This window comes from Schistocerca nitens, chromosome 2 (genome assembly GCF_023898315.1).
Source record: "Schistocerca nitens isolate TAMUIC-IGC-003100 chromosome 2, iqSchNite1.1, whole genome shotgun sequence".
Taxonomy (NCBI): Eukaryota; Metazoa; Arthropoda; class Insecta; order Orthoptera; family Acrididae; genus Schistocerca; species Schistocerca nitens.
Window position 1 is genome coordinate 653,452,359 of NC_064615.1, and position 24,300 is coordinate 653,476,658.

The window sequence follows — 24,300 nt, forward strand, 5'->3', positions numbered from 1 at the left end:
CATCCTATGATGGCAAACTGCATTAATTATAAACAGATGCGTGCAAAGTGTCATCATGTTGGATAGCAAAAGAGCTAGCTGGATTTCATTCACTAGTTCTTTTAACAGTGCCAGCCCTTCCTCTGTCGTATGGGCCAACTTCCAATGGCTCTCTGGGACCAAGATCCGTTTCCTAATTTCCGGCCTGACAGTAACTAAGATGTTATTGTTGACCCTATTGCTATCTCCATCACCTTGGGCTGCCATTTTGGGGAAGTTTCAATCTCTTACCACTATCACCATGGCTTCCTCCATCGGAAGCGAATGGAGGAGACTGGGCGATACCTTTCTCTTTTCCGAATCGTGAGTGCTACAATGCCGCCTTTACTATGAGGGGACTATATCATGCTCTCAGTTCGTACCGATCCCCCACCCCAGGGCCAGATGCCATCCACATTTAGATGTTACAGCACCTTTCTCTTGTGGGCAAGCACTTACTGCTTAACATGTACAACTGCATCTGGGCAGAGGGCATATTTCCCGGACGCTGGCATGAAGCCACTGTCATACCCATATCTAAGCCCGGTAAGGACAAAAACCTTCCTTCCAGCTACCGCCCCACCTCTCTTACCAGCTGCGTTTGCAAGGAGGAACGTATGATTCATGCCTGGCTGGTATGGTGGCTAGAGTCTCTCAATTTACTGATGAATGCACAGTGTGGATTTTGAGCGCGGCTTTCTGCAGTTGACCATCTTGTTACTTTGTCCACCCATGTCATGAATGGTTTTCTGCAGAAATCCCAGACTGTGGCTGTATTTTTTGATTTGGAGAAGGCCTGCGACACCTGCTGGAGAACTGGGATCCTCTGTACTCTTTACACATGGGGCTTCGGTGGCCACCTTCCCTGTTTCCTTCAGGCATTTTTAGAAGACTGAGTTTTCAAGGTGTGTTTGGGTTCTGCCTTGTCGAACACCTTTAGCCAGGAAAACGGTGTGTCTCAGGTTTCTGTCCTGAGCGTCGTCCTCTTTGCTATCACCATTAACCCTATAATGGCCTGTCTCCCCCCGAGCATCTCTGGCTCCCTTTTTCTAGGCGATTTTGCCATCTATCACAGTTCTCCATTTACCTGTCTCACTGAGTGGTGTCTCCAGTGGTGTCTTTATCATCTTTACTCCTGGAGTATTGACAATGGCTTTCGCTTTTCCTCTGACAAAACAGTTTGTATGAGTTTCTGGTGACACAGTTGGTTTCTCTCACCATCTTTACATCTTGGGCCTGTTGCCCTTCTGTTCATTGAAACTACGAAATTCTTGGGGCTCATGCTTGATAGGAGACACTTTTGGTCCTCCAATGTATCTTACCTGGCAGCCCACTGTATGTGGTTCCTCAGTATCCTGTGTGTCCTCAATGGTACTTCCTGGGGTGCCGATGGGACCACCCTGCTCTGTTTGTACTGGTCCCTTGTCCATTCGAAACTAAACTACAGGTGCTTTGTTTATGCATCTGCACGTCCATCCGTCTTTCACTGTCTCAACACTATTCAACACTGTGGCACCCATTAGGCCACAGGCTCCTTTCATACCAGCCCGGTTGAGAGTCTGTATGTTGAAGCTGCTGAACTACCACTGTCCTACCGCCATGACTTTCTCCTCAGCAGGTATGCTTGCTGTTTGTCTGCCATGCGTGGCCACCTATCCTATGCCTCCTTCTTTGATGATTCCTTTCATCGCCATTATGGGGCACGTCCCTCTTTTGTTACCTCCTGGAATCTGCTTTCGGCACTTGCTACGGTGGCTTAACTTCACACTACCTGCAACTTTCCCGGTGAGGTGAACCTTTCACCACCTTGGCTTCGTGAAGCAGCCCATGTTAATGTTGGCCTTCATTCGCCTCCTAAGGACACTACTCCAGCCTCGGTCTATCACCTTCAGTTTCACGACCTTCGCATGGAACTTTGTAATAGTACCTTTGTATACACTGATGGCTCTCAGACTGGCCGTCGGTGTGCCTTCATCATTGGCACTCGTGTCTTTTGATATCTGCTTCCAGCACACTGCTCAGTATTTACAGCCAAGCTCTTCGCCCTGTATCAGGCAATGGATTACATACGGTGAGACAACCTTTTCAATTGTGTCCTCTGCTCAGACTCGCTCAGTGCCCTTGCTCACTTTTGGTGGAGCCAGTGTGCTGTTTGTTTGGGTTCCTGGTCATATCGGTCTGCCAGGAAACCAGGCTGCTGACGTTGCTGCCAAGGCTGCAGTCCTCGTACCACAGCCCGCGAATTCCTATATTTCCTCCGATGATCTCTTTGTTGCTGTCTGTCGGGAGGTGGTATGCCTTTGGCATCGCCAATGGTCCTCCCTTCATGGGAATAAGCTCCGGCTTATTAAACCTCTCCCAGCGGTGCCAGGTGGAGGTCATTTTAACTAGGCTGTGTATTGGGCACTGCCTTTTTAGCCATCATCATTTGGTAAGTGGCGCTACCCCACCTCTTTGTACACATTGCACCCAAGTTTTAACTGTCCGCCACTTCCTGATGGAATGCCCATTTTTTTAACAGTTTACGTTCCCACTTGGGTTTGCAGTGTGAGTTATTGGCCATTTCAGCAAATGAAGCGTGGGCTCTCAATCGCGTTTACCATTTTCATCCGTCAAAGCATTATGGAGAAGGCCATTTAATTTTTAGTTTTGGACCTTCATTTTTGTATGGTGTCTTTTTTAGCCCTTTTTCCACGTGCCTGTTTTAGCTGTCTTCTGTTACGTCGATTGGGACTGATGTATAGTCCCCAGTTGTTTTTTGCACCCTAAAACAAAACGAAACAAAACCATTGTTCATTGACATCGATTTGTTGCAGAATATTGAAACATATTCTGAGCTCAAAGACAAGTCATTATCTTGAATCGAATGACCACTTCCTCCTTGCTAACCATAATGGATTTTGAAAACATCGATCACCTGAAACTCAACTCGCACTTTCCTCACATGACATACTGAAAGGTTTGGATCAAGGCAGTCAGTAGATGCAGTATTTCTTGATTTCGAAAAAGGATTTGACTCACTCCACACATACATTTATTGTGAAAAGTTTGATTGTATGGGGTATCAAGTGAAATTTGTAACTGGGTTGAGGACTTTTTGATAGTGAGAATGCAGCATGTTATCTTGGATGGAATGTCATTGTCAAATGTAAAAGTAAGTTTGGGTGTGCCCCAGGGAAGTGCGTTGGGGCCTTTGCTGTTCATGTTGTATATTAATGATGCTGCAGACAATATTAATAATAACTTCAGACTTTTTGCAGATGATGCAGTTATCTGTACTGAAATACTGTGTGTAAGAAGCTGCATAAATATTCAGTCAGATCTTGATAAAATTTTAAAGTGGTGTGAAGATTGACAACTTGCTTTATATGTTCAGAACTGTAAAACGGTGTGCTTCACAAACTGGGGGGGGGGGGGGGGGGGGGGGGAAAGTATCCTATGACTATAATCTCAGTGAGTCATAGTTATAGGTCAACATTTACAAATACCTGGGTGTAACATTTTGTAGGGATATGAAATGGAATTATCACATAGACTCAGGTGTGGGCAAGGCAGGGGTAGACTTTGGTTTATTGGTAGAATACTGTGGAAGTGCATTCAGTCTACAAAAGAGATTGCTTACAAATCACTTGTGTGACCCATTCTGGAAAACTGCTCAAGTGTGTGGGACCTGTACCAACTAGGACTAACAGGGGATATTGAACATATACAGAGAAGAGCAGTGCGAATGATTTCCCAACCCAGCTCCTGTGTAGTGTCTTTTGTCAGTCTAGCAGAATTTGGGTGGGCATTATCATGGTGGAGTGTCACTTCATTCAGTATTTCTGGTTGTTGTTCTTAGATTACATGTGCAAGACATTTCAGTTGTTGACAATAAATGTCAGCAGTGATGGTTACACCTTGAGGCAGCAGTTCATAGAACACCCACCATCGCTGTTCCAACTGATGCTTAATATTATCTTTTGTGGATGCAGGCAGGTATTTGTATATCTTTTGTGGATGCATGCAGGTCTTTGTGCGAGGAGTTGCTGCATTGTTTGGAATCAACCATTCCTTTCTTCTCCTTATGTTAGCATAAAGACACCATTTCTCATCATTAGTAACAATTCAGGATGGGAATGGTTGGTCATGTTCACGAGCCAGTTGATGACCAGCAAGCGGAGATGCACTTATGGCAACCACTGATTTTGGCTTAGACCCATACACCCAATTTTTGAACCTTCCCCACTATATGCAAATGTCGCACCAGTTCATCACATTTGCCACTTTTTGAGTAAATTGTCACGGATCATTGTGGCTTAATGCATTCAATCAATCTTTTTCAAACACCAAAGGTCTTCTGAACGTGGAGAGTATTGACGTCAAAACAATCCTCCTTAAAACAGGAAAACAAAATTCAAACAGGAGAATGTAGGAAATGTTATGATTTTTCCACTTGGCACTCCATTTTGTAGCCTCCACAGCTCCACACCATATCACCAGATGGCAAAATGACAAAATTTTAACCCAAATAGCAACAGTGAACAACAAATAAGAAAGACAACTGATAAATAAACCAATAGCGACTGGAATACAGACATGCAGAACAAAAAGTTACGAATTTTTGCACCATCCTTGTGTGTGTGTGTGTGTGTGTGTGTGTGTGTGTGTGTGTGTGTGTTTGTTTGTTTGTTTTACCCCCATCTTCCTTTTCATTTTTAAATTTGTTATATTTTTTTCCTTTCTTAGTGTTATTCAACAGTATTACGAAAAGAGTAGATAGCTACTTAATAGAAAGATATGTTGATTTACAGACAGGCATAATGAAATTGCTGTTCCACATTTGAGCTTTTGGCCAGAGCCTTCCTCAGAAAGGAAAACACTCGCACATTCACACAGGCAGGCACACATGACCACTCTCTCTGGCTGGTCCGGCCAGAATGCCAATATTATTCATCTTTTTCATCTTGTGTGTACCTTCTTCTCAATCTATCTTCTGTGCTTTGAAGCTGACCAAGTACTTGTGTTGCACTAACTTTAACCCCCTTTGACACCCTTTACTCCATGTTTGGTTGCCTTCTCCTGGTTACCTCATAGCTTAGGTTGTGAATGACTTGTATATACTCTCTCCCTCCTCTCTCCTCCATGATGAAGGAACAAGTTTACAAAAGTTGGATTTTATTTATTGTTAATGGTTTTGTGTGCCTGTTGGCTCTACTAAGTGAACATACGTGTGTCTTCGTATACTGTTCGTAACAAATATTTTGTGCTTCTTTTGGATACCATCCGTCCGGAGACCTAGTATTTATAGTATTTAGGAGCTACATCCCTTCAAAGAAGAATTGCCCCAACACCACAGGACAATATTTATTAAAACATTCTTTTCACAGACATCACTGCATGACAAAGAAGATTAATCAAAGCCAACCTCTGTCTGAACTGTACACAAGTGTATCACCACTCGCTTACTCTCCCAGCCACTGTGTTATCAGGTGCCAATATTGTGATACGGGCGCCCTCACCAGAGAATTTGGTATCACCATCAAACCACCTTACAAAGATTTATGTAGCGTACCAGATCTCTTAACTAACTAAAATGTTTGTCAATTTTACAATTTTCAGGAAGTTCGTTTATTGGTGTAATAGGGATTTTATTAAAGCATTATTACATGTTGGTGTTCACAATAAATTTGAAGCATTTTTATATTTGACAGAATTCACACCATTGTAGTGTGATTGTGCGACAGTTAACAAGAATTTGTGTATTTTCAGGTGGAAGAAATTGCACGACTCACTCGGGAACTTGGAGAAACAAAAAGTCTTTCCAATAAACGAAATGAAGAACTTGCCAGGATCACCGAAGATCTTGGTGCAAGAGAGGCAATGCTCTCTGACCTTCGCAATAAAGAAATCCAGGTAAGATATTCTCTATGGTAATGTTCAACATTTTTATCTTATTTTGCTTAAGAGTGATTAAGGTATTTAATATTGAAAAACTCGTTGTCAGTATGTATAAAACAGAAGAAACAAATCTTAGGCTGGATTGTGCTGAAGTAAATAAAAAAAGGCAGAGTGAGTTTTGTTAGCCGTAGGTGTTTCTGTGACAAGTAATGTTCTTGATTCATCTGTAACATAAAAATTAGTTGCAATGTGGGCGTATTAGCCAACTTTCTCAGTCATCTTAATGAACTTCTCCAGTTGAAACTTCAAACATTTTTACGAAGGACAGAATGCAAAATCACTTGTACAATGGCCACATCCCTTGAATTTTTGTGTGAATTATTTCCATACCTTATATTGCAACAAATGCTAGTTGTCAACAGAACTGGTTTTCTAACCAAGTTCCAACAATGCTTTGGGTGTAGAACTTTGTTTTTCATAGTACCTACGGTATGGGTCCATGCTTGGAACAGTGATACACAGCATAGACATGTTGTGAAGTAAAATATTAATTACTCCTTCCACTATGCTGTATTAACATGAGCTCTGAAAACAGTACTTTTCAAACAACACTGAAAGGCAGCTCTTAAGTCCAGGGAAAATTTGAGCTCAACGTACACATGAATAAGATGGAAAAATAAATTTTTTTACTAATTTCATTACTGAGATGAGAAAAAATACTACATACATAGCTATGCTCCAGCAAGAAGTTACGACGACAGCAGAGTTAAATTAAGCAAAAGTAATTGAGTTAGTGTATAGTTTGAAATTATGGTGGTCACAGTTCAGTGTAGTTGGAAAGTCCACATACTCAAGATATTTTCATTGCATTCATAGCAGGGTGTTCAGTGAGATGATGCCAGACAGCTCCCTGGGACAAAGTCATTAATTAATAACGACTTGGAGAGATAGTAACTCAAAGGTTCAAGTGTGTGTGGTGTCAACGTTAGACACTGTGCTAGAGGTTGCGATAATCGATAGTGGTCCAGCACTTGCAACCTCTCTGGACTCTATGGCACTTGAAGTGCCGCCATATGGCAAGGACAGAGACTTGCAGATCGCACCGGTCGAGTCATCTACAGGTCCTGAGTGAAGACAGATTAGAATAGCCTTCAGCTCGCTAGGTTCGCAGCCTCTAGTTCGCGCATGTATTACACATGTAATACCAGAATTGTGTTATCTTGCTTTTTGTATAATGTAGTTAATGTTTGTTAATGAGTCAATCAGTGTGTCTTATCTTATCATTGATACACTATGTGACCAAAAGTAGCCGGACATCTGGCTGAAAATGACTTAAAAGTTCGTGGCACCCTCCACCGGTAATGCTGGAATTTAGTATGGTGTTGGCCAACTCATAGCCTTCATGACAGCTTCCACTCTTGCAGGCATACATTCAGTCAGGTGCTGGTAGATTTCTTGGGGAATGGCAGCCTATTCTTCACAGAGTGCTGCACTGAGGAGAGGTATCAATGTTGGTCAGTGAGGCCTGGTGCAAAGTCGGTGTTCCAAAACATCCCAAAGGTGTTCTTTAGGATTCAGGTCAGGACTCTGTGCAGACCAGTCCATTACAGGGATGTTATTGTTGTGTAACCACTCTGTCACAGGCTGTGCATTATGAACAGGTGCTCGATTGTGTTGAAAGATGCAGTCACCATCCCCGAATTGCTCTTCAACGGTGGGAAGCAAGAAAGTGCTTAAAAAATTTGTGTAGGCCTGTGCTATGATAGTGCTAAGCAAAGCAACAAGGGGTGCAAGCCCCCTCCATGAAAAACACAACCACAACATAACACCACTGCCTCCAAATTTTACTGTTGGCACTACACACGCTGGCAGATGACGTTCACTGGGCATTCACCATACCCACACCCTGTCATTGGATCGCCACATTACCGTGATTAGTCACTCCACACAACATTTTTCCACTGTTCAATAATTCAATGTTTATGCTCCTTACACCAAGTGAGGCATCGTTTGGCATTACTGGCGTGGTGTGTGGCTTATGAACAGCCGCTCGACTATGAAATCCCAAGTTTCTCACCTCCCTCCTAACTGTCATATTATTTGCAGTGGATCCTGATGCAGTATAGAATTCCTGTGTGATGGTCTGGATAGATGTCTGCCTATTACACATTATGACCCTCTTCAACTGTCTATGGTCTCTGTCAGTCAACAGACGAAGTCAGCCTGTACGCTTTTGTGCTGTACGTGTCCCTTCACATTTCCACTTCACTTCACTATCACATTGGACACAGTGTACATAGGGATGTTTAGGATTGTGGAAATCTCATGTACAGACATGTGACACAAGTGACACCGAATCAGCTGACCACATTCGAAGTCCGTGAGTTCTGCGGACACTCCATTCTGCTCTCTCATGATGTCTGATGACTAGTGAGGTCGCTGATATGGAGTACCTGGCAGTAGGTGGCAGCACAATGCACCTAATATGAAAAGTGTATGCTTTTTGGGGGTGTCCAGATACTTTTGATCACACAGTGGTAACAAACATGGTAGGCTACATCAATAAAATTCTGAGAAATATCCCTATAGTATTAAAATCAGTTGACAAAAAAAAAAAAATCCTTCCATCAAGGCTTTAAAGCTGCAAGGGTCATTTTACAAGATGGTGGAGGTCACTTCCGACACAAGGTGCAGCAAACAACATCCATCTTTACTTCAGAGACTGTTGCTCATCTTATCCTTACATCATAGATTTTATGACTGAAGCTCAGTAATTCTGGGTGAGGCCCTCACAACAGCTGCTGGAACTTCTGCAATGACAGCGTCAGCTGCAATGGGAGTCTTGTACCTTCTTCATTGGATTGTGCCAGTGACCTCTGCAGACTGCCACTTCTGTCCCATATTTCGCAGTGACAACGTTCTGCCTCTGTCTACCTTCTCCGTGCTTCTGTTACAGGGTATCCAATCTCGTGTCTCTTCCACCACCTTGCTGCCTCCACCAAGAAGTGCCCTTCACCCTGCTTTGTTAGGTTAATGTTTTAAACTGTTGCACGCATCAATCCTCTATAGTAAAGTGGTTCCTGTCCCTTATCTTTCATAAAAGTTGCTCTTTTTATTTTCAAATAACATTTAGCAGTCTTATTTATCAATAAATGTAATAGTATAAGAATTTATGTAGTGTAAGAAAAAGACTGTTGAGATTTACTTAAGATTTTCTGATAGTAACAAGCTTCTTGTCTGATGTTAGTGACACTTGCCGAACTGTTTCTTTGTGTGCTGTGTAAAAGACTGGGCTGTGTCCTACTTTGTATCCTTCAACAATGTTGCACAGTATTTGCAACTTTTGGGGAAAAATTTTAGTATTCAGCAGATATGTTAACTACTATCAGGGTTTCAACTCTTCAAATGTTTATTCTTCTGAAATCTTTGAATCTGACATGCGAGCATAAATTACCATTTGATGAGGCTGTTGCCACTCTTGGAAATGTTGTGGGCTTACACGATGGTTACCTGGCAAAGCAACCGTTAAAATTGAAATATAATTTAAATAAGTTCATTGTATGAAGCTGACAATGGATTGAATTGAAAATGAAGTAAATCTCTTCCAAAAGTAACTGGTCTTTTCTAACCTTTCAAATTCTGCTTACAGATGTAATCAGTTTATAATAATTTCCTTAGGTTCGCAAGATTGCAAAGAAATACAAGACTCAGTTTGAAGAGCTGAGCAAAACTATGGAAGAACAGAAGCAGAAATGGGATGATGAAAGGAAACAAGCTGCATCTGAGCCTCTTCCACCAGAGACACAAGAAATTTATCGCACAGAAGGACGCAGAGAAATGGAACAGCTCATGTTAGAAGCTGAAACAAGACACACAGATGCAATTAAGGAACTGAATGATAAGGTAGGGGCTAGATGTAACATAGAATAAGCAGTTCAGTATTTGTGTTTATGAAGTATTCCTTAAGCTCAAAACTAGTCTGCAGCTCATGGTATAGTGACTAGCATTGCTGCCTCTGGATCATGGGGTCTAGGATTCAGTTCCCAGCCAGGTTGGGGATTTTCTCTGCCTGGGGACTGGGTGTTTGTGTTGTCCTCATCATGTCGTCGTCATCATCATCATCATCATCATCATCATCATCATCATCATCATTCGTGTAACGGGGTGGCAACAGGAAGGGTATCCGGTCACCCCTTAAATTAACCATGCCAAATTTGCCTATAACCATGCCGACCTTGCAAAACTGTTGGACAAGGGCACAAGAAAAAGAAGAAATACTTAAGTTCAAAACTAAAATGCCATCTTTCTTCGTGCAGTTTTAGAAAACATCCTTGGCTACTTCCTATGTATAGTTACCTGATTTCATGAAGTCATGCCTACTAGTTTTCTTCATTGTTTATCATTCAGTCAGTCGTATTTCTTAGTTGTTTAGTTCATTGATGTCCGTATGTATTGCATTTATGAAAAGACATCTGTTCCCCCACCCTCCAATTCTTTCCCTCCATCTTAGTTTTAGTGTGAGAACACGTATGGTGACACACATTAGATGAAGTAATTGTAAGCTAGCAATAAAAAACTTGCAGCAAGTGACAGCTACATCTACATATACAAGATTACTCTGCAGTTCACAATTAAGTGCCCGGCAGATGGTTCATGAGACCTTCAAGCTGTTTCTCTGCCATTCCTCTCCAGAACAGCATGCGGGAAAAACAAACACTTAAATCTTGCTGTGCGACCTCTGATTTCTCGTATTTTATTTTGATGATCATTCCTCCCTCTGTAGATGGGTGCCAACAAATTATTTTCACACTCTGAGGAGAAAGTTTGAAACCACCTAAATGAAAAAGCCGTAGTGTCAGTTATTGCCACCCCAATTCACGTATCATATCCATGGTGTGTTCTCCACTATTTCGTGATAATACAAAATGAGCTGCCATTCTTCAAACTGGAAAACTTTAGTCATAGAAAGGTCAGGCTAAATGTATGATAATAGATATGGAAGGACTACGAAGAAGATAATATGATATAACAATGACTCCAAATGCATAATAAAGGGAAAGACAACTGGAATGGAAAATGAAATTTTTTGTGAGGGGGATGGGGGATAAACACAAAAAAGTAAATTGGGTAGAGAAGACAGCTAGGAGAGTGGTAAGTGGATAGCCTTTTTATTCAAAGCAAAATAACAGAAATAGAGGAGAGGAAGAAAAAGAGAAAGTGGTAAAGTTGATGTCCAAAGAGTTGTGTTTTGTAAGTTTAGATAAAAGGAATGGTAAGAACATGTTACAAATACAATTCTTGCTTTCAAATTTCTGAAATGGAGGTAATAATGCAAGTCACATGCATTGTGTAGAAGTGTATTGTGCATTAAATGTGTGTGGCCATTTCCTGGGAACAGTATTTAAATCAGAATATCACATTTTTCTTTTACTACCTATTCTACAGTACTTGAAATGAACATCAGCTTTGTGAAAACTAGAGGTCTGTAGCTTTAAAACTGAATTTTCTATGTATTTTCAAAGTCGTATGACTGATTTTATTGAATTATAGGAAAATCAATTACAAAGTTGTGTAGAATGTTACAGCTGCATCATTAATTTTGAAGGGAACTTTACAGCTTCATCATTTATAGGGACACAGTAAGTAGTTAAAAATATTTTCACGTGCCTTTCCAGATTTTTATGGTATTTTTTGAAATATATATACGTGGGAAGCGGGAAAAGTGAGAAGGCAAAACTTTTAAGGAGTTATGGATTTCTTTAACTAATTTTACATTTGCAAATTATAAAGTTTGTTTTTAAATGAACACACTGCCATTTGACTGTATTGTTGTTTATTTAATTACGACCCAGGTTTCAGCCTTTTATCCCATTCTCAAGTGATTGAGCTTATTTGTAAATTGCATAAAAGGCCAGAATCTGGGTCATAATTAATTAAACAAACAATAATACAGTCAAATGGGGGAGGGGTGGTGGTGTTCATTTAAACGTTATTGTATGACTGTTTATAATGTTTGTCATTGCAGTCTCCTGTAAAACAATTATCATTTTTTAGTTATTATTACAGTCATATTTCAAGTATCAAAGATAACTACAATAGGATTCTGAATTTCAAACTCAGAGCAATTTCTGGAATTTAAGTATTTTACTGTTCATCACCGAAGTTCTATTATATTTACAAGACTGACATATCACCATTGTATTAATGACAGCAGATTTTCCCTCAAGAAAAGTTTTTCCAGCCTCTTAAATCACATTTTCACTTCCCATGACCAAATAAGTTAGTAGTTACCTAGACTGGAATGCCATTATCCCACACCTTATTCTCAAACATTGTCTGCACATCAGCATCTTCAATTGAGGTGCCAACTTAACAGTAAACACAAGATTGAGTGAATGGCCATTTTTTTTGTAATAATCAAGGTAATTGTTTCTATCACATAGGAGCTTAAACTAACTGCATTAACCGTAGACTTCTGAAGGTAGGTCAAGTGCACAAACTTCATTTCTGTCATTTGAAGTAAATCTGTGTTACAGACAGAATTGGTTTCTGCTATAGTGACAGTCTTCAGAAGATTTTCATACTGCTTTTATGGATATTACAGGAATTGTAGTTGTCCTAATGATGATGTACCATTGAATATGACATCACGTTTCATAAATTAGGAATCAAACTGATGACTTTCCATAACCATAACCATAAATTATAGTAAAAAAAAAATTCAGCTTACTGGTGATGCATCAATTCTGGAAGCAGCGAAAGCACTTCAGATTTATGGTGTCCAATGGATCACATCCACCACTGCTTTCATAACTACTGGAACTGAGGTGTGAAGAGAAGTAATCAATGTAAACTACCTGAATACTGCCTGGCATGTCAGCACTACTTCTAAAAGAGTTACAAATCTGCAAAATTAACTTCTCCACTTCTCGAAAATCATTAGCATTAAATCACATTTGTAAATGTAAATTGAGACATGTTACAGTTTTGTTTGTGAGAATAGCATGCTTTAAAGAACTTTTTGAAGACATTCACCGACCCTGTAAACTCTGTGATTGCTTCCAGCATTTAGATGAAGCAGAATACAAAATTTGAATTTTTTTTTAACAACAATATAAGAAAAAGGTAGATTGCTATTCACCGTATAGGTGAAATGTTGAGTTTCAGACAGGCACAATGAAAAGACAGGTACACACTTAGCTTTCGCCCAAAGCCTTCAAGAAAATACACACACACACAAAAGCAAGCAGCAAGCACATTGCACGCACACATGACCTGCTATCTCCAGGGACTTGGACTGGAAAGGAGCTGTCACGTAGAACAGAAGCAGCAATGAGTTGAATCACATCATCAGGGCTTTGACTACCTACATTCATGACCTGAAATTATGGACATCCTATCCAAAATCCCTCCCCCCACTCCTCAAGTGCTACCCACCCAACCTACACAACATCCTAGTCCATCTGTATGTCACACCCAACTTATCCTGTACCACAGGGATCACATCCCTGTGCAAGACCTACCCAATCCCCCACCCATCATTTCCTATTCCAGTCCTGCCACAGGCTTACCCTACCCCATCAGAGGCTGGACCACCTGTAAAAGCAGCCATGTCATGTACCAGCTCTGCTGCAGTTATTGGAAGCTTTTTGTATTGGTATGACTACTAACCAGCTGTCCATGAGGATGAACAGCCACCACCAAACTGTGTCCAAGAGCAACGTAGACCACCTTGTGGCACATCATGTAGCTGAATGATTTAAATTGGCACTTCACAACCTTTGGTGGCCTGTGTTTTCCTCACCATCAGCTTTTATGACTGTGCAGATGAGCTCTGTCCTTACAACAAATTGTCTGCTCCTGAAATTATCCTGGCCCCAGCCTATGGTAACCTACTGACTTCACATCCTCTACCCAACAGTTTCTGTACATCACCTCCTGCCTGTTCTCATCCCATCACCTTCTTTGTGTGCCGCCCCCAGCCACAGCACAAGACTTGTTTTCCCTTTCCTGCTCCTCTCCTTTTTTCGCCCCCCTCCCCCTTTCCTTACAGCTTCCTGAAGCTGTGGGCAATGTAGTCACTTACATGCTCTGCCAGACAGCACTCTTTTCTCCCGCCACCTATAACCTGGTATCCCTTCTCCTTCCCCATCCCCTCCAGGTTGCTGCTTCCGAGCTACGTGACAGTTGCATTGCAGTTGAGCTGCCGGAGATGGTGATCCTGTGTGCGTAAGGTGTGCTTGCTTGTGTGAATGACTTTGTGTGTGTTTTCTTTCCTAACAAAGCGTTTTTTAATTCACAGTGTGATATTCACTGGACCTTTGAAATCTTGCTGAGTGACTTAATGTATGGTTCCTTTAAAAATGTCAAATATAGACTATCAGTTCTCCTCTCATTTTCAGTGAATAAAAGACATTGCTGAAGGGGGCATGCAAGTGACCACAGGGGAGTGGATTGTTCTGGGGGGGGGGGGTATTGTGGTTCCACAAAATGTTGTGGAAATTGCGAGAACGGCGGGATACTTCTTGAGGTAGTGCTGGTGAGCTGGCACTCATTTCAGGATGTGATTTAAGAAAATCATTTCTTAGTTCAGCAGAAACTGTACATTGCTTATAACAGTAAAGTTCACTTCAGCATTTAACTGAAATAAACTTTAGATGCATTCCAGACCAGGATACTATTGAACTGTGAGGTACCATTTCTTTCTCGTGATTAACAATTTTATGGGGTTGCTAGTGTTACTTGATGAAACACATATATGAACCCATGTCAGTGATATCATTGACATGTAACTTGAATTTATTACAGATGAGATCAACATTTTTTTTAAATGTCTGAAAGTAAACATGACTTCATTTCAGGTAATAAGCTTTTCAAAATTCATAACTCCCTAATACAATCCACATGTTATATAGGTAACAAGCTCTCATGATGAAGCAGAAAACCTGCGCAAAGAAAATGAAAGTCTCAAGATGAATGCAGTTGAAAAGGATGAAAGAGCACGAGTCCTACTGAAAAATTTGAAACAAAGAATAGTACAGCTGACGGGAGAGAAGAGTGCTTTAACAAATCAGTTGAAAGAAGCCCAGGAAAGGGTAGGAGCTGTGGAGCAGATAAAAGGTAAAAGAATGTTAAAGTAATAAAGTAGTTGAAAGATTTGAATAAAATAGAAAATGCAAATAACAATATCACTATATATTAATACTTGAGTTTCAGTTGTTCTGTTATAGAAAGGAGCAAAAAAAATATGAATTTCATGCATTATGGATAACATTAGGAAAATACTTTTTTTCTATGCTGCATTGTCATGCATGTTATAGTGCTTATTGGCAAGATATAATATGTAGTGCTGTCACTGATAATGATTTTTTTTCTTCTTTACATATTAATTTCTAGAGTGTTTGTGTATTAGAAGGACTTTGTGGATTCTCACCATTGTTTGGCTGTAGAGTTCATTATTTTCGATGTCAACATTATTCCTCTTAAAGTCCGAGTCATTTTAAGATATTTAATGAATTATGATGTGCTTATGATAGTTATTCAAGACAACGGAATTTCACTAACTGCTATGTGGAATTGTAGTGATAGTCTACATAAAGCTCGTATTACACGATGCAGATAAGGGGTACACCTTGGCAACAGTGCCACAACTGCACAACTGAAACTGCAGACTGGTTAATGTCACCCAATTACATGATACAAGCAAGCAGAACACAAGTGGTAATGTCTTATTTCTTGTAAAGCTATTATTAATTCAAATTAAAATTTTTTCAGAGCTCAAAGTTCCTATTTATTAAGTAATTGTTGTTCCCTGTCACAGAATGTTTTGAATTATGAGCTCAATGGTTCATTTTATATTGTGACTCTTTTCTTTCACAGGCGTATTTTTATCTAAGTTTACATTGATACAGAATTTTTGTTCATGAAAGATGCAGTTGTTGTTGCAACTATTGTCCTGTCAGTGTATGCGACCCTCCTTAGGAGGGCAGGACAATGATGGCGAATGAAAAGCCAGAGATTGTTGGGTTCAAATATGGCTAATAAGAAGGGACTCAAGAGGTGAGGCCCAGAGATTGTAGGAATATCCAAATTTTCTGAGAATGTATGTGGTTTGCTTTAACAAGCTATATTTGAAGATAGACGAAGGAATTCACTCAAATGACACAGTAATGTGAGAAGCAGTTCCCCATAGTTAGAAGTAAGAATTAAACAATTTGCTTACACTTTTGGTGAGCGTGGTACCTTATTGTTGTACAGTAAGTCATGAGGATCAAAAAGACACCTTTCCTCACTATACATCTGGATGAGAACACTCGAGCCTTGTTTTTAGAATATGAAGCAATCACTACAAAGAATGCTTTTCACAACAGCAATAAATAAAAAATGCAGTCAATTGGCAGTAATTATTACATTTGTTCAAGTACTGCATTTATGAAAATTCACTCAAAATTATGCCAAATCTGTAATACGAAAGTCTGAAGTCAACTACTATCAACAGGTATCAACAATAACAGTAGAAGAGGAACAAACACAAAACACTCTGAGTACCCCCTTTCAACACATATATGTGTTATTTCTGTATACTGTGCATGCACAGAAACATGGAAATTCAGGACTGCTGTCCATTTTCATGCACCAGTAATATCTCTGCAGATATTCTCCAGCCACCTTTGTACATGTTTCTTCATGAAAGGATGCTCCTAGAACCTCCCATCCTCATCCCACCGATGCCCTCTCTGACACTCCCCTCCTCTCCACTCCATGACAGTTCCCACACCTGCCCTCCCCTCCCCTCCCTTCCCTTCCATGACACTCCGCCTTCCTCCTGTCCCCTCCCTTCCTCTACACATTCCTCTCTTTCCCTCCTAACCCAAACACCACACTCCACGCCCCTACACTCCCATCAGCTCTCCATATTTGCCTCCCTCTAGCTTTCTCCATCCCTCTGCCCACACTCCATCCATCCCTCTGCCCACACTCCATCCCTCCCTCTGGCCACACTCCAGCCATCCCTCCCTCTCACCACACTCCATCCATCCATCCATCCCTCCCTCTGCCCCCCCCCCCCCCCTGTTCCCTGTCTTGTACTCTAGGGTCTTCCCTCTTTTCCTCCCTCCCTCATGTGGTCTCTCAGAAGGGGAAGGCCTCAGATACGGCCAACCGATTCGGCTCAGATTTGGCAGGTTGCTTGTGTACAACCTAAAACGAAGGACTCTAAGATATTTTGGCTCAACATCCCATCATTTTTGTGAAAATCACCCCTAAAGTAGTCGACTAAAAATTGGTGGGATCGATAGATAATTGTAAAAAGAGCATCTTTTATTCATCTGGTATGGGGTCCGTAAACACATACTTTTCCAAATATCGAGGAAAGAAAGTCTTACAACTGCCACTCATGTATCCACATGGTAAACGCTTGAGAGCGCCAGTAGCGCAACGGCCAAAGTAACTGGCTGGGATGTGGGGAACTTGGGTTCGAATCCCTAGGAAACTGTACGGTTTTCATTTTTTTTAAATGTAGTTTTTCGTATCGGAATTTGTAGGGGTAGGAGGGTTAATAAAGTACTCAACTCAACACGGAATAATAATAGTAATAAGGTAGCCAAGCTAATTTCCCAACCAACTTGAATTAGTAAAGAATTAAACATTTAAGCTTTGTTACATGAAAACAACTCTGAGTAAGAGTGCTATGAATTTCTCACAAGGGACCACAGATAGCCAACTGTGCGACGCTTATTTACAGTGAGACATGGGACAGAATGCACAAGGGGAGAGTTATGTTGTCCCGTTTGCCTGTTTGTGATATCATAGTTGTAAACATCGAAGAGTTCGGGTGTCCAGCACGAACCTTATAGAAGTCAGTCGGAAAGAGTTGTTTTCCGTCTTTAGGCTGCTGCAAATGTCAAGAATACATGTAATGATTTTTCATCATTAATCCGCTGAATAAAATCTGTTTTGTTAAAGAATACAGTCATCTTCGGAAAGTAACATATGACTTGTAGTGTATGTAGTTTGTAGTAATTGTCTTTTCTGTTTATGCTGTAGTACCTAGTCATTGTGTGTTGTGTCTTATCTTTCAGTTGCATAATCTGAATAATGGGGAGCGTATGCCCTTTGGCCAGTGCTGAATTGTATAGTTGAGAGCCTGTCACAACCGACGGAAAGTGGGAAGCTATGGATGCTGTGTTTTGGTTTGTAAAAGTGTTGCAAGACGGATGTATTATCAATGCACTATCGGAAACAGGCAGTTCTGTTTCTCATTGAGTGATTTTTGGAGCTGACGAACGAAATTACTTTTGTTGATACTGAAAGAACTGTACCATTAAGGCGAAGCATAAGGTGATTCAGTGGAAGATGCTCATAACACTTTGGAAATTTCCATGTTGCAGGCAATCTGTGCTTCATGTGTTCCTGATGAGTATTACGAACCGGCTACTAAATACTGAACTAGGGTGCTATACCTCTTGAAGTAAAAGTAAAGGTGGTAGCGCTAGCCGGGAATCATCCAAACTGCAACCTACAAACATTGCAAAAGAATGAAGCAACAACAGCTCTGAAAAGGAAGAAGAACCTAAAACTGTGGGAAAATGATATCGTTAAAGGAGGGACACAATATGACAAATACCAGATGATAAATAAGTAGACATACAACCAATTTTTCGAATCTCATTGTCATAACGAGAATGTAGAAGTGAGAATACTCCAGGAGTGAGCTGCAGGTGCAACGCTTCAATATACCAACAACAAGGATTTTACATTTGCTGCATCATTATCTTGGGCAAGGAATTTCAAATCGGAATATGAAATTTTTCAATGCCACGTCACTAAATACGTCTCCCACAAGGAGGTATAAAATATAGGAGATATACAGAAAGTGGCGGCTCTTTTCAGCAAGCAAACACCTTCACTTATGACGGTTTTAATCATGATTACGTGATCAACACAGATAAAACAGGATGCGAGCATCGGGTGAACATTCAATGCACATTATCGCATAAGGGAGAAAAACGAACCCTTGTTACAGTTGGTAGTAAAAAAAAACTAAAACGCTCGTACACGGCATATTATGCCATCACAGCCTCTGGAACAGAGTTACCGTAGGTTTTCCTGTTTTTACAAGAAATGTGTATTACATTTGATCCTCATGTTATAGAATATGTCAATTGCTTAACAGACTCATTGAAAATTGTTTACATTACTAGCTCCAAACCCGGGAAATTGACAAATGCAATTTACTGAACATTTCTTGATAATGTTTTAAAACCATATGTTGCTGATAACAAGTTTTGTCTAATATTGGATTCCTGGGGTGGACAAACTAATTCTCTAATGTATGACACTATGTTTGTAGATGACGAGGGTCAACCGACTTGCATGGTAAAAGTGATACCACCAAACTGCCCACCTGTGTGGCAGTTGTGCCATGTTTATTTCTATTGCCAGGTTAAAAACTTTATTTCGAGGCTTCAGAATTGCAGTGTGCTTCTCGAAACCCAGTGTTAATTGCACAACAGCACAGATACAATAACTATTTGCAGCATAATTCATAACCAACTTTCAGCACCAATTTTTCAGGCAATGGTATCGTATGCGTGGTACGCATCAAAATTAATTCCCGAAAAAGACATATTTTTAAATGTAATCCAAGTTTGTTTTCCGCCGACTCTTCCGAAGGAACAGTGTAGCTGTCGAAAGACAGCATTAATTAGATGTTCTTGATGCCACAGACATTTATATGATAAGTACCTTCCATTTAGTTGTTCGAAGAAAAGTGAGGACACGTAACAGTGACTGGAAGAACCATTGTAAAGTTACCAGGAGTAACATTTTAGTTGTTTACTATCCCAAGAGGTTTGAGAAATTTATTTGCCTATCTTTTTGTCATTCCTTATTGATTTATTTACCTTATTAACCCTCCTGTTCCTATCAATTGAGATATGGAAAAAAATGCAAATGAGAAACATAACATCTGTTGGGTTACCTCTAGATTCGAACCCGGGTTCTCCACTTCCCTGCAAGTTCCCTTAGGCGTTGCGCTATCGGCGCTCTTGGCCAAAAGTGCTTACCATGTGGGTACATAAGCGGCAGTTGTAAAAGTTTCTTTTCTTGATTTCTGGGAAAGTATGCATTTGTAGACCACATATCTGATGCTGAAAAGTGCTCTATGTACAGTTATCTATCGATCCCGCCAATTTTGAGTCATTTGCTCGTCATAACGTTTAGGGGTGATTTTCTCAAAAAGGGGAGGGTGTTGAGCCAAAATATCTTGGAGTCCTTCATTTTAGGTTGTACACAAGTTACCTGCCAAATTTGAGCCGTGTCTGAAGGTCTTCGCCTTGTCAGTCCTTCCCACCTTATCTCCCTTGTCCCTACTACTCCTGTCTTTCCTTCTCTCCATCTCCTCTTCTGCCCTCCATCACCATTCTCTCCCCCCCCCCCCCCTTTTTCCTCCTCAATCTCCCTACCTGCCCTCAACCACTCCCAACAATACAGTACCTACTCCTTCAGCCTGCTTGTTAAGAGTTTATCTACTATTTATGGTTCACATTTCATAAAAGGTTATTGGTTATGGCATTCTCTATAGTTAATTTGTTTCCTAGCCATAGAATCATGTTACTTGTCAAATTTACTTAAGCAGGGATCTATTGTCAACCTTCTGTAATACCATGAGAAACAAAATTGATAATTCCTGCTGAATATTTGAGTGACAATAATGTCCACCATGAAGAACAATTTCAGGTAAGGTTCTAAAATGTGTGTCCTTTTGTTTATTCACATTAAAAAGTACAAAACAGTGAATAATAAATTACAGAATACATGCAACTATGCAGGGAATATTTCTTTTTTCAAAGCCTTGGAGTTGTTCAGTGATCATTTTTGTTTTTTTCCCATTGTCCTTTCTATGTAGTTGTTGCTGCTGTTCATGGAGATCTATTGGAGCAGGAGGTTTACTATATTTAATTTACTCTTCCTTTTTACAGAAGAAGACAGTGCCCGTCTAATATCTTTGACGTCACAGTACGAGGGGCGGATAGTGCGCTTAGAGAAAGAAAATGCTGAGCTAAGAGCAGAGAAACAGAGAGAGACTGAGAGGCTTCAGCATATACAAAGACAGCTTGAGAAGGTAGGTAGCGGGCAGTAGATTTTTTTACTGAAAACTTTGTATTCTACTTAATGTTGTGGATATATGCACCAACTTGTGCTTAGGCTGTCATTTATACTGTTCTATTTCAGTACTAAATGAATGCCATTAAAAAAAGTTATGGATTAAGACTCTGGAATAATTTGATGATTTCTAATTTGAGAATCAGAAGGGGGCGGAGGAGGAGGAGGATGTGTGGTGAAACAGTTATTGGTAGACTACAAAAGAATTGTTGAAAAATGGATACTGGATTAGTGAACGGTTTTATTATTAGGTCTGCTAATTTGGTTTTCATTTCTTTTATTGAATTTAGTGTCCTCTTCTGTTTCCACAGTGTTCAACTGTTACAAAAAAATCTTTCATAACCCCAAAACTATGGTCAGAGACATAGCAGCATCCTAATAAAAGTGCACAGAAATAGGACTGTTCACTACACTGTCAAAATTTGAAACTCCTCTGCCAGTAAAATGTCTAGAGATGATAGAGCACTCATTGTGTTTTAGCAATAAAATAGTTTCAGACGTGGTTTTTCTGTATGGCTTTATTTTTGCAGTATCTTTCAATGTGTGGTTCTTGAAGTAAATTACTGTCTCATTGTAGTTAGATCAGAATAAGAGTGCTTCTTGGCTCAAAGGCAAATGAGCAGAGCAGTCATTACCTCTAAATATCGATACGTGTGTTTGTGAGGACCATGTGACTTCGACAATTCAGAAAATTTTGAGTATTTTGTATCATTTTCATTAATTCATACCTTGTTTTCATGTTTCACTTTAAGATTTTTCAAAATAATATAAATGCCTGATGTTTTCTTTCCAACAATATCGTCACTTTGACAGATTACTTACCTCTAATTCTTGTTTTTGCTGTCTTTCATTCTTGAATCTTCATAGTATACTTTCTGTTGGTTTCTCTGTTGAGCTTTGGAAGAAGAGATGTTTCGTCTACAAACAAATACCATATATCGCCCTGCAATCACACTTGTTGCTTGGTCAAAATGGCAGCACCATTGTGTTTACACTCGAAAAACAGGGAGAGGAGATAGCGGAAGTGTATACTACAGTGTTCATACAAGTAGAGCACTGTCACAGGCTACATATTTGAGTCATTCCATGTCAAATCAACACACTGATTCAGACTTGATGTCTCAGATTTCCATGATTTTTGGTATGCAATGATATATCATAGGCTTATGAATAAATACCTAATTTCAGTTGTTGTTGTGGTCTTCAGTCCTGAGACTGGTTTGATGCAGCTCTCCATGCTACTCTATCCTGTGCAAGCTTCTTCATCTCCCAGTACCTACTGCAACCTACGTCCTTCTGAATCTGCTTAGTGTATTCATCTCTTGGTCTCCCCCTACGATTTGTACCCTCCACGATGCCCTCCAATACTAAATTGGTGATCCCTTGATGCCTCAGAACATGTCCTACCAACCGATCCCTTCTTCTGGTCAAGTTGTGCCACAAACTTCTCTTCTCCCCAGTCCTATTCAATACTTCCTCATTAGTTATGTGATCTACCCATCTAATCTTCAGCATTCTTCTGTAGCACCACATTTCGAAAGCTTCTATTCTCTTCTTGTCCAAACTATTTACCGTCCATGTTTCACTTCCATACATGGCTACACCCCATACAAATACTTTCAGAAACGACTTCCTGACACTTAAATCTATACTTGATGTTAACAAATTTCTCTTCTTCAGAAATGCTTTCCTTGCCATTGCCAGTCTACATTTTATATCCTCTCTACTTCAACCATCATCAGTTATTTTGCTCCCCAAATAGCAAAACTCCTTTACTACTTTAAGTGTCTCATTTCCTAATCTAATTCCCTCAGCATCACCCGACTTAATTCGACTATATTCCATTATCCTCGTTTTGCTTTTGTTGATGTTCATCTTATATCCTCCTTTCAAGACACTGTCCATTCCATTCAACTGCTCTTCCAAGTCCTTTGCTGTCTCTGACAGAATTACAATGTCATCGGCAAACCTCAAAGTTTTTATTTCTTCTCCATGGATTTTAATACCTACTCCGAACTTTTCTTTTGTTTCCTTTACTGCTTGCTCAATATACAGATTGAATAACATCGGGGAAGAGGCTACAACCCTGTCTTACTCCCTTCCCAACCGCTGCTTCCCTTTCATGTCCCTCGACTCTTATAACTGCCACCTGGTTTCTGTACAAATTGTAAATAGCCTTTCGCTCCCTGTATTTTACCCCTGCCACCTTTAGAATTTGAAAGAGAGTATTCCAGTCAACATTGTCAAAAGCTTTCTCTAAGTCTACAAATGCTAGAAACGTAGGTTTGCCTTTCCTTAATCTTTCTTCTAAGGTAAGTCGTAAGGTCAGTATTGCCTCACGTGTTCCAGTATTTCTACGGAATCCAAACTGATCTTCCCCGAGGCTGGCTTCTACTAGTTTTTCCATTCGTCTGTAAAGAATTCGTGTTAGTATTTTGCAGCTGTGGCTTATTAAACTGATTGTCCGGTAATTTTCACATCTGTCAACACCTGCTTTCTTTGGGATTGGAATTATTATATTCTTCTTGAAGTCTGAGGATATTTCACCTGTTTCATACATCTTGCTCACCAGATGGTAGAGTTTTGTCAGGACTGGCTCTCCCAAGGCCGTCAGTAGTTCCAATGGAATGTTGTCTACTCCGGGGGCCTTGTTTCGACTCAGGTCTTTCAGTGCTCTGTCAAACTCTTCACGCAGTATCGTATCTCCCATTTCATCTTCATCTACATCCTCTTCCATTTCCATAATATTGTCCTCAAGTACATCGCCCTTGTATAGACCCTCTATATACTCCTTCCACCTTTCTGCTTTCTGTTCTTTGCTTAGATCTGGGTTTCCATCTGAGCTCTTGATGTTCATACAAGTGGTTCTCTTATCTACAAAGGTGTCTCCAATCTTCCTGTAGGCAGTATCTATCTTACCCCTAGTGAGAAAAGCCTCTACATCCTTACAATTGTCCTCTAGCCATCCCTGCTTAGCCATTTTGCACTTCCTGTCGATCTCATTTTTGAGACGTTTGTATTCCTTTTTGCCTGCTTCATTTACTGCATTTTTATATTTTCTCCTTTCATCAATTAAATTCAATATTTCTTCTGTTACCCAAGGATTTCTACTAGCCCTCGTCTTTTTACCTATTTGATCCTCTGCTGCCTTCACTACTTCATCCCTCAAAGCTATCCATTCCTCTTCTACTGTATTTCTTTCCCCCATTCCTGTCAATTGTTCCCTGATGCTCTCCC

The 24,300-nt window shown here is 40.3% G+C and overlaps 1 protein-coding gene across 3 annotated transcripts in view; it reads left to right on the forward strand.

Moving 5' to 3' along the window:
- The window catches only part of LOC126236771 (nucleoprotein TPR-like), a 315,616-nt gene that overhangs the window by 155,795 nt on the left and 135,521 nt on the right, over positions 1–24,300 (forward strand). For all 3 annotated transcript variants that reach the window (XM_049946344.1, XM_049946342.1, XM_049946343.1), the window contains exons 20-23: positions 5,770–5,913; positions 9,577–9,801; positions 14,814–15,018; positions 20,880–21,022. In XM_049946344.1, coding sequence (XP_049802301.1) covers positions 5,770–5,913; positions 9,577–9,801; positions 14,814–15,018; positions 20,880–21,022 — 717 coding nt within the window. The remainder of the gene's footprint in view (positions 1–5,769; positions 5,914–9,576; positions 9,802–14,813; positions 15,019–20,879; positions 21,023–24,300) is intronic.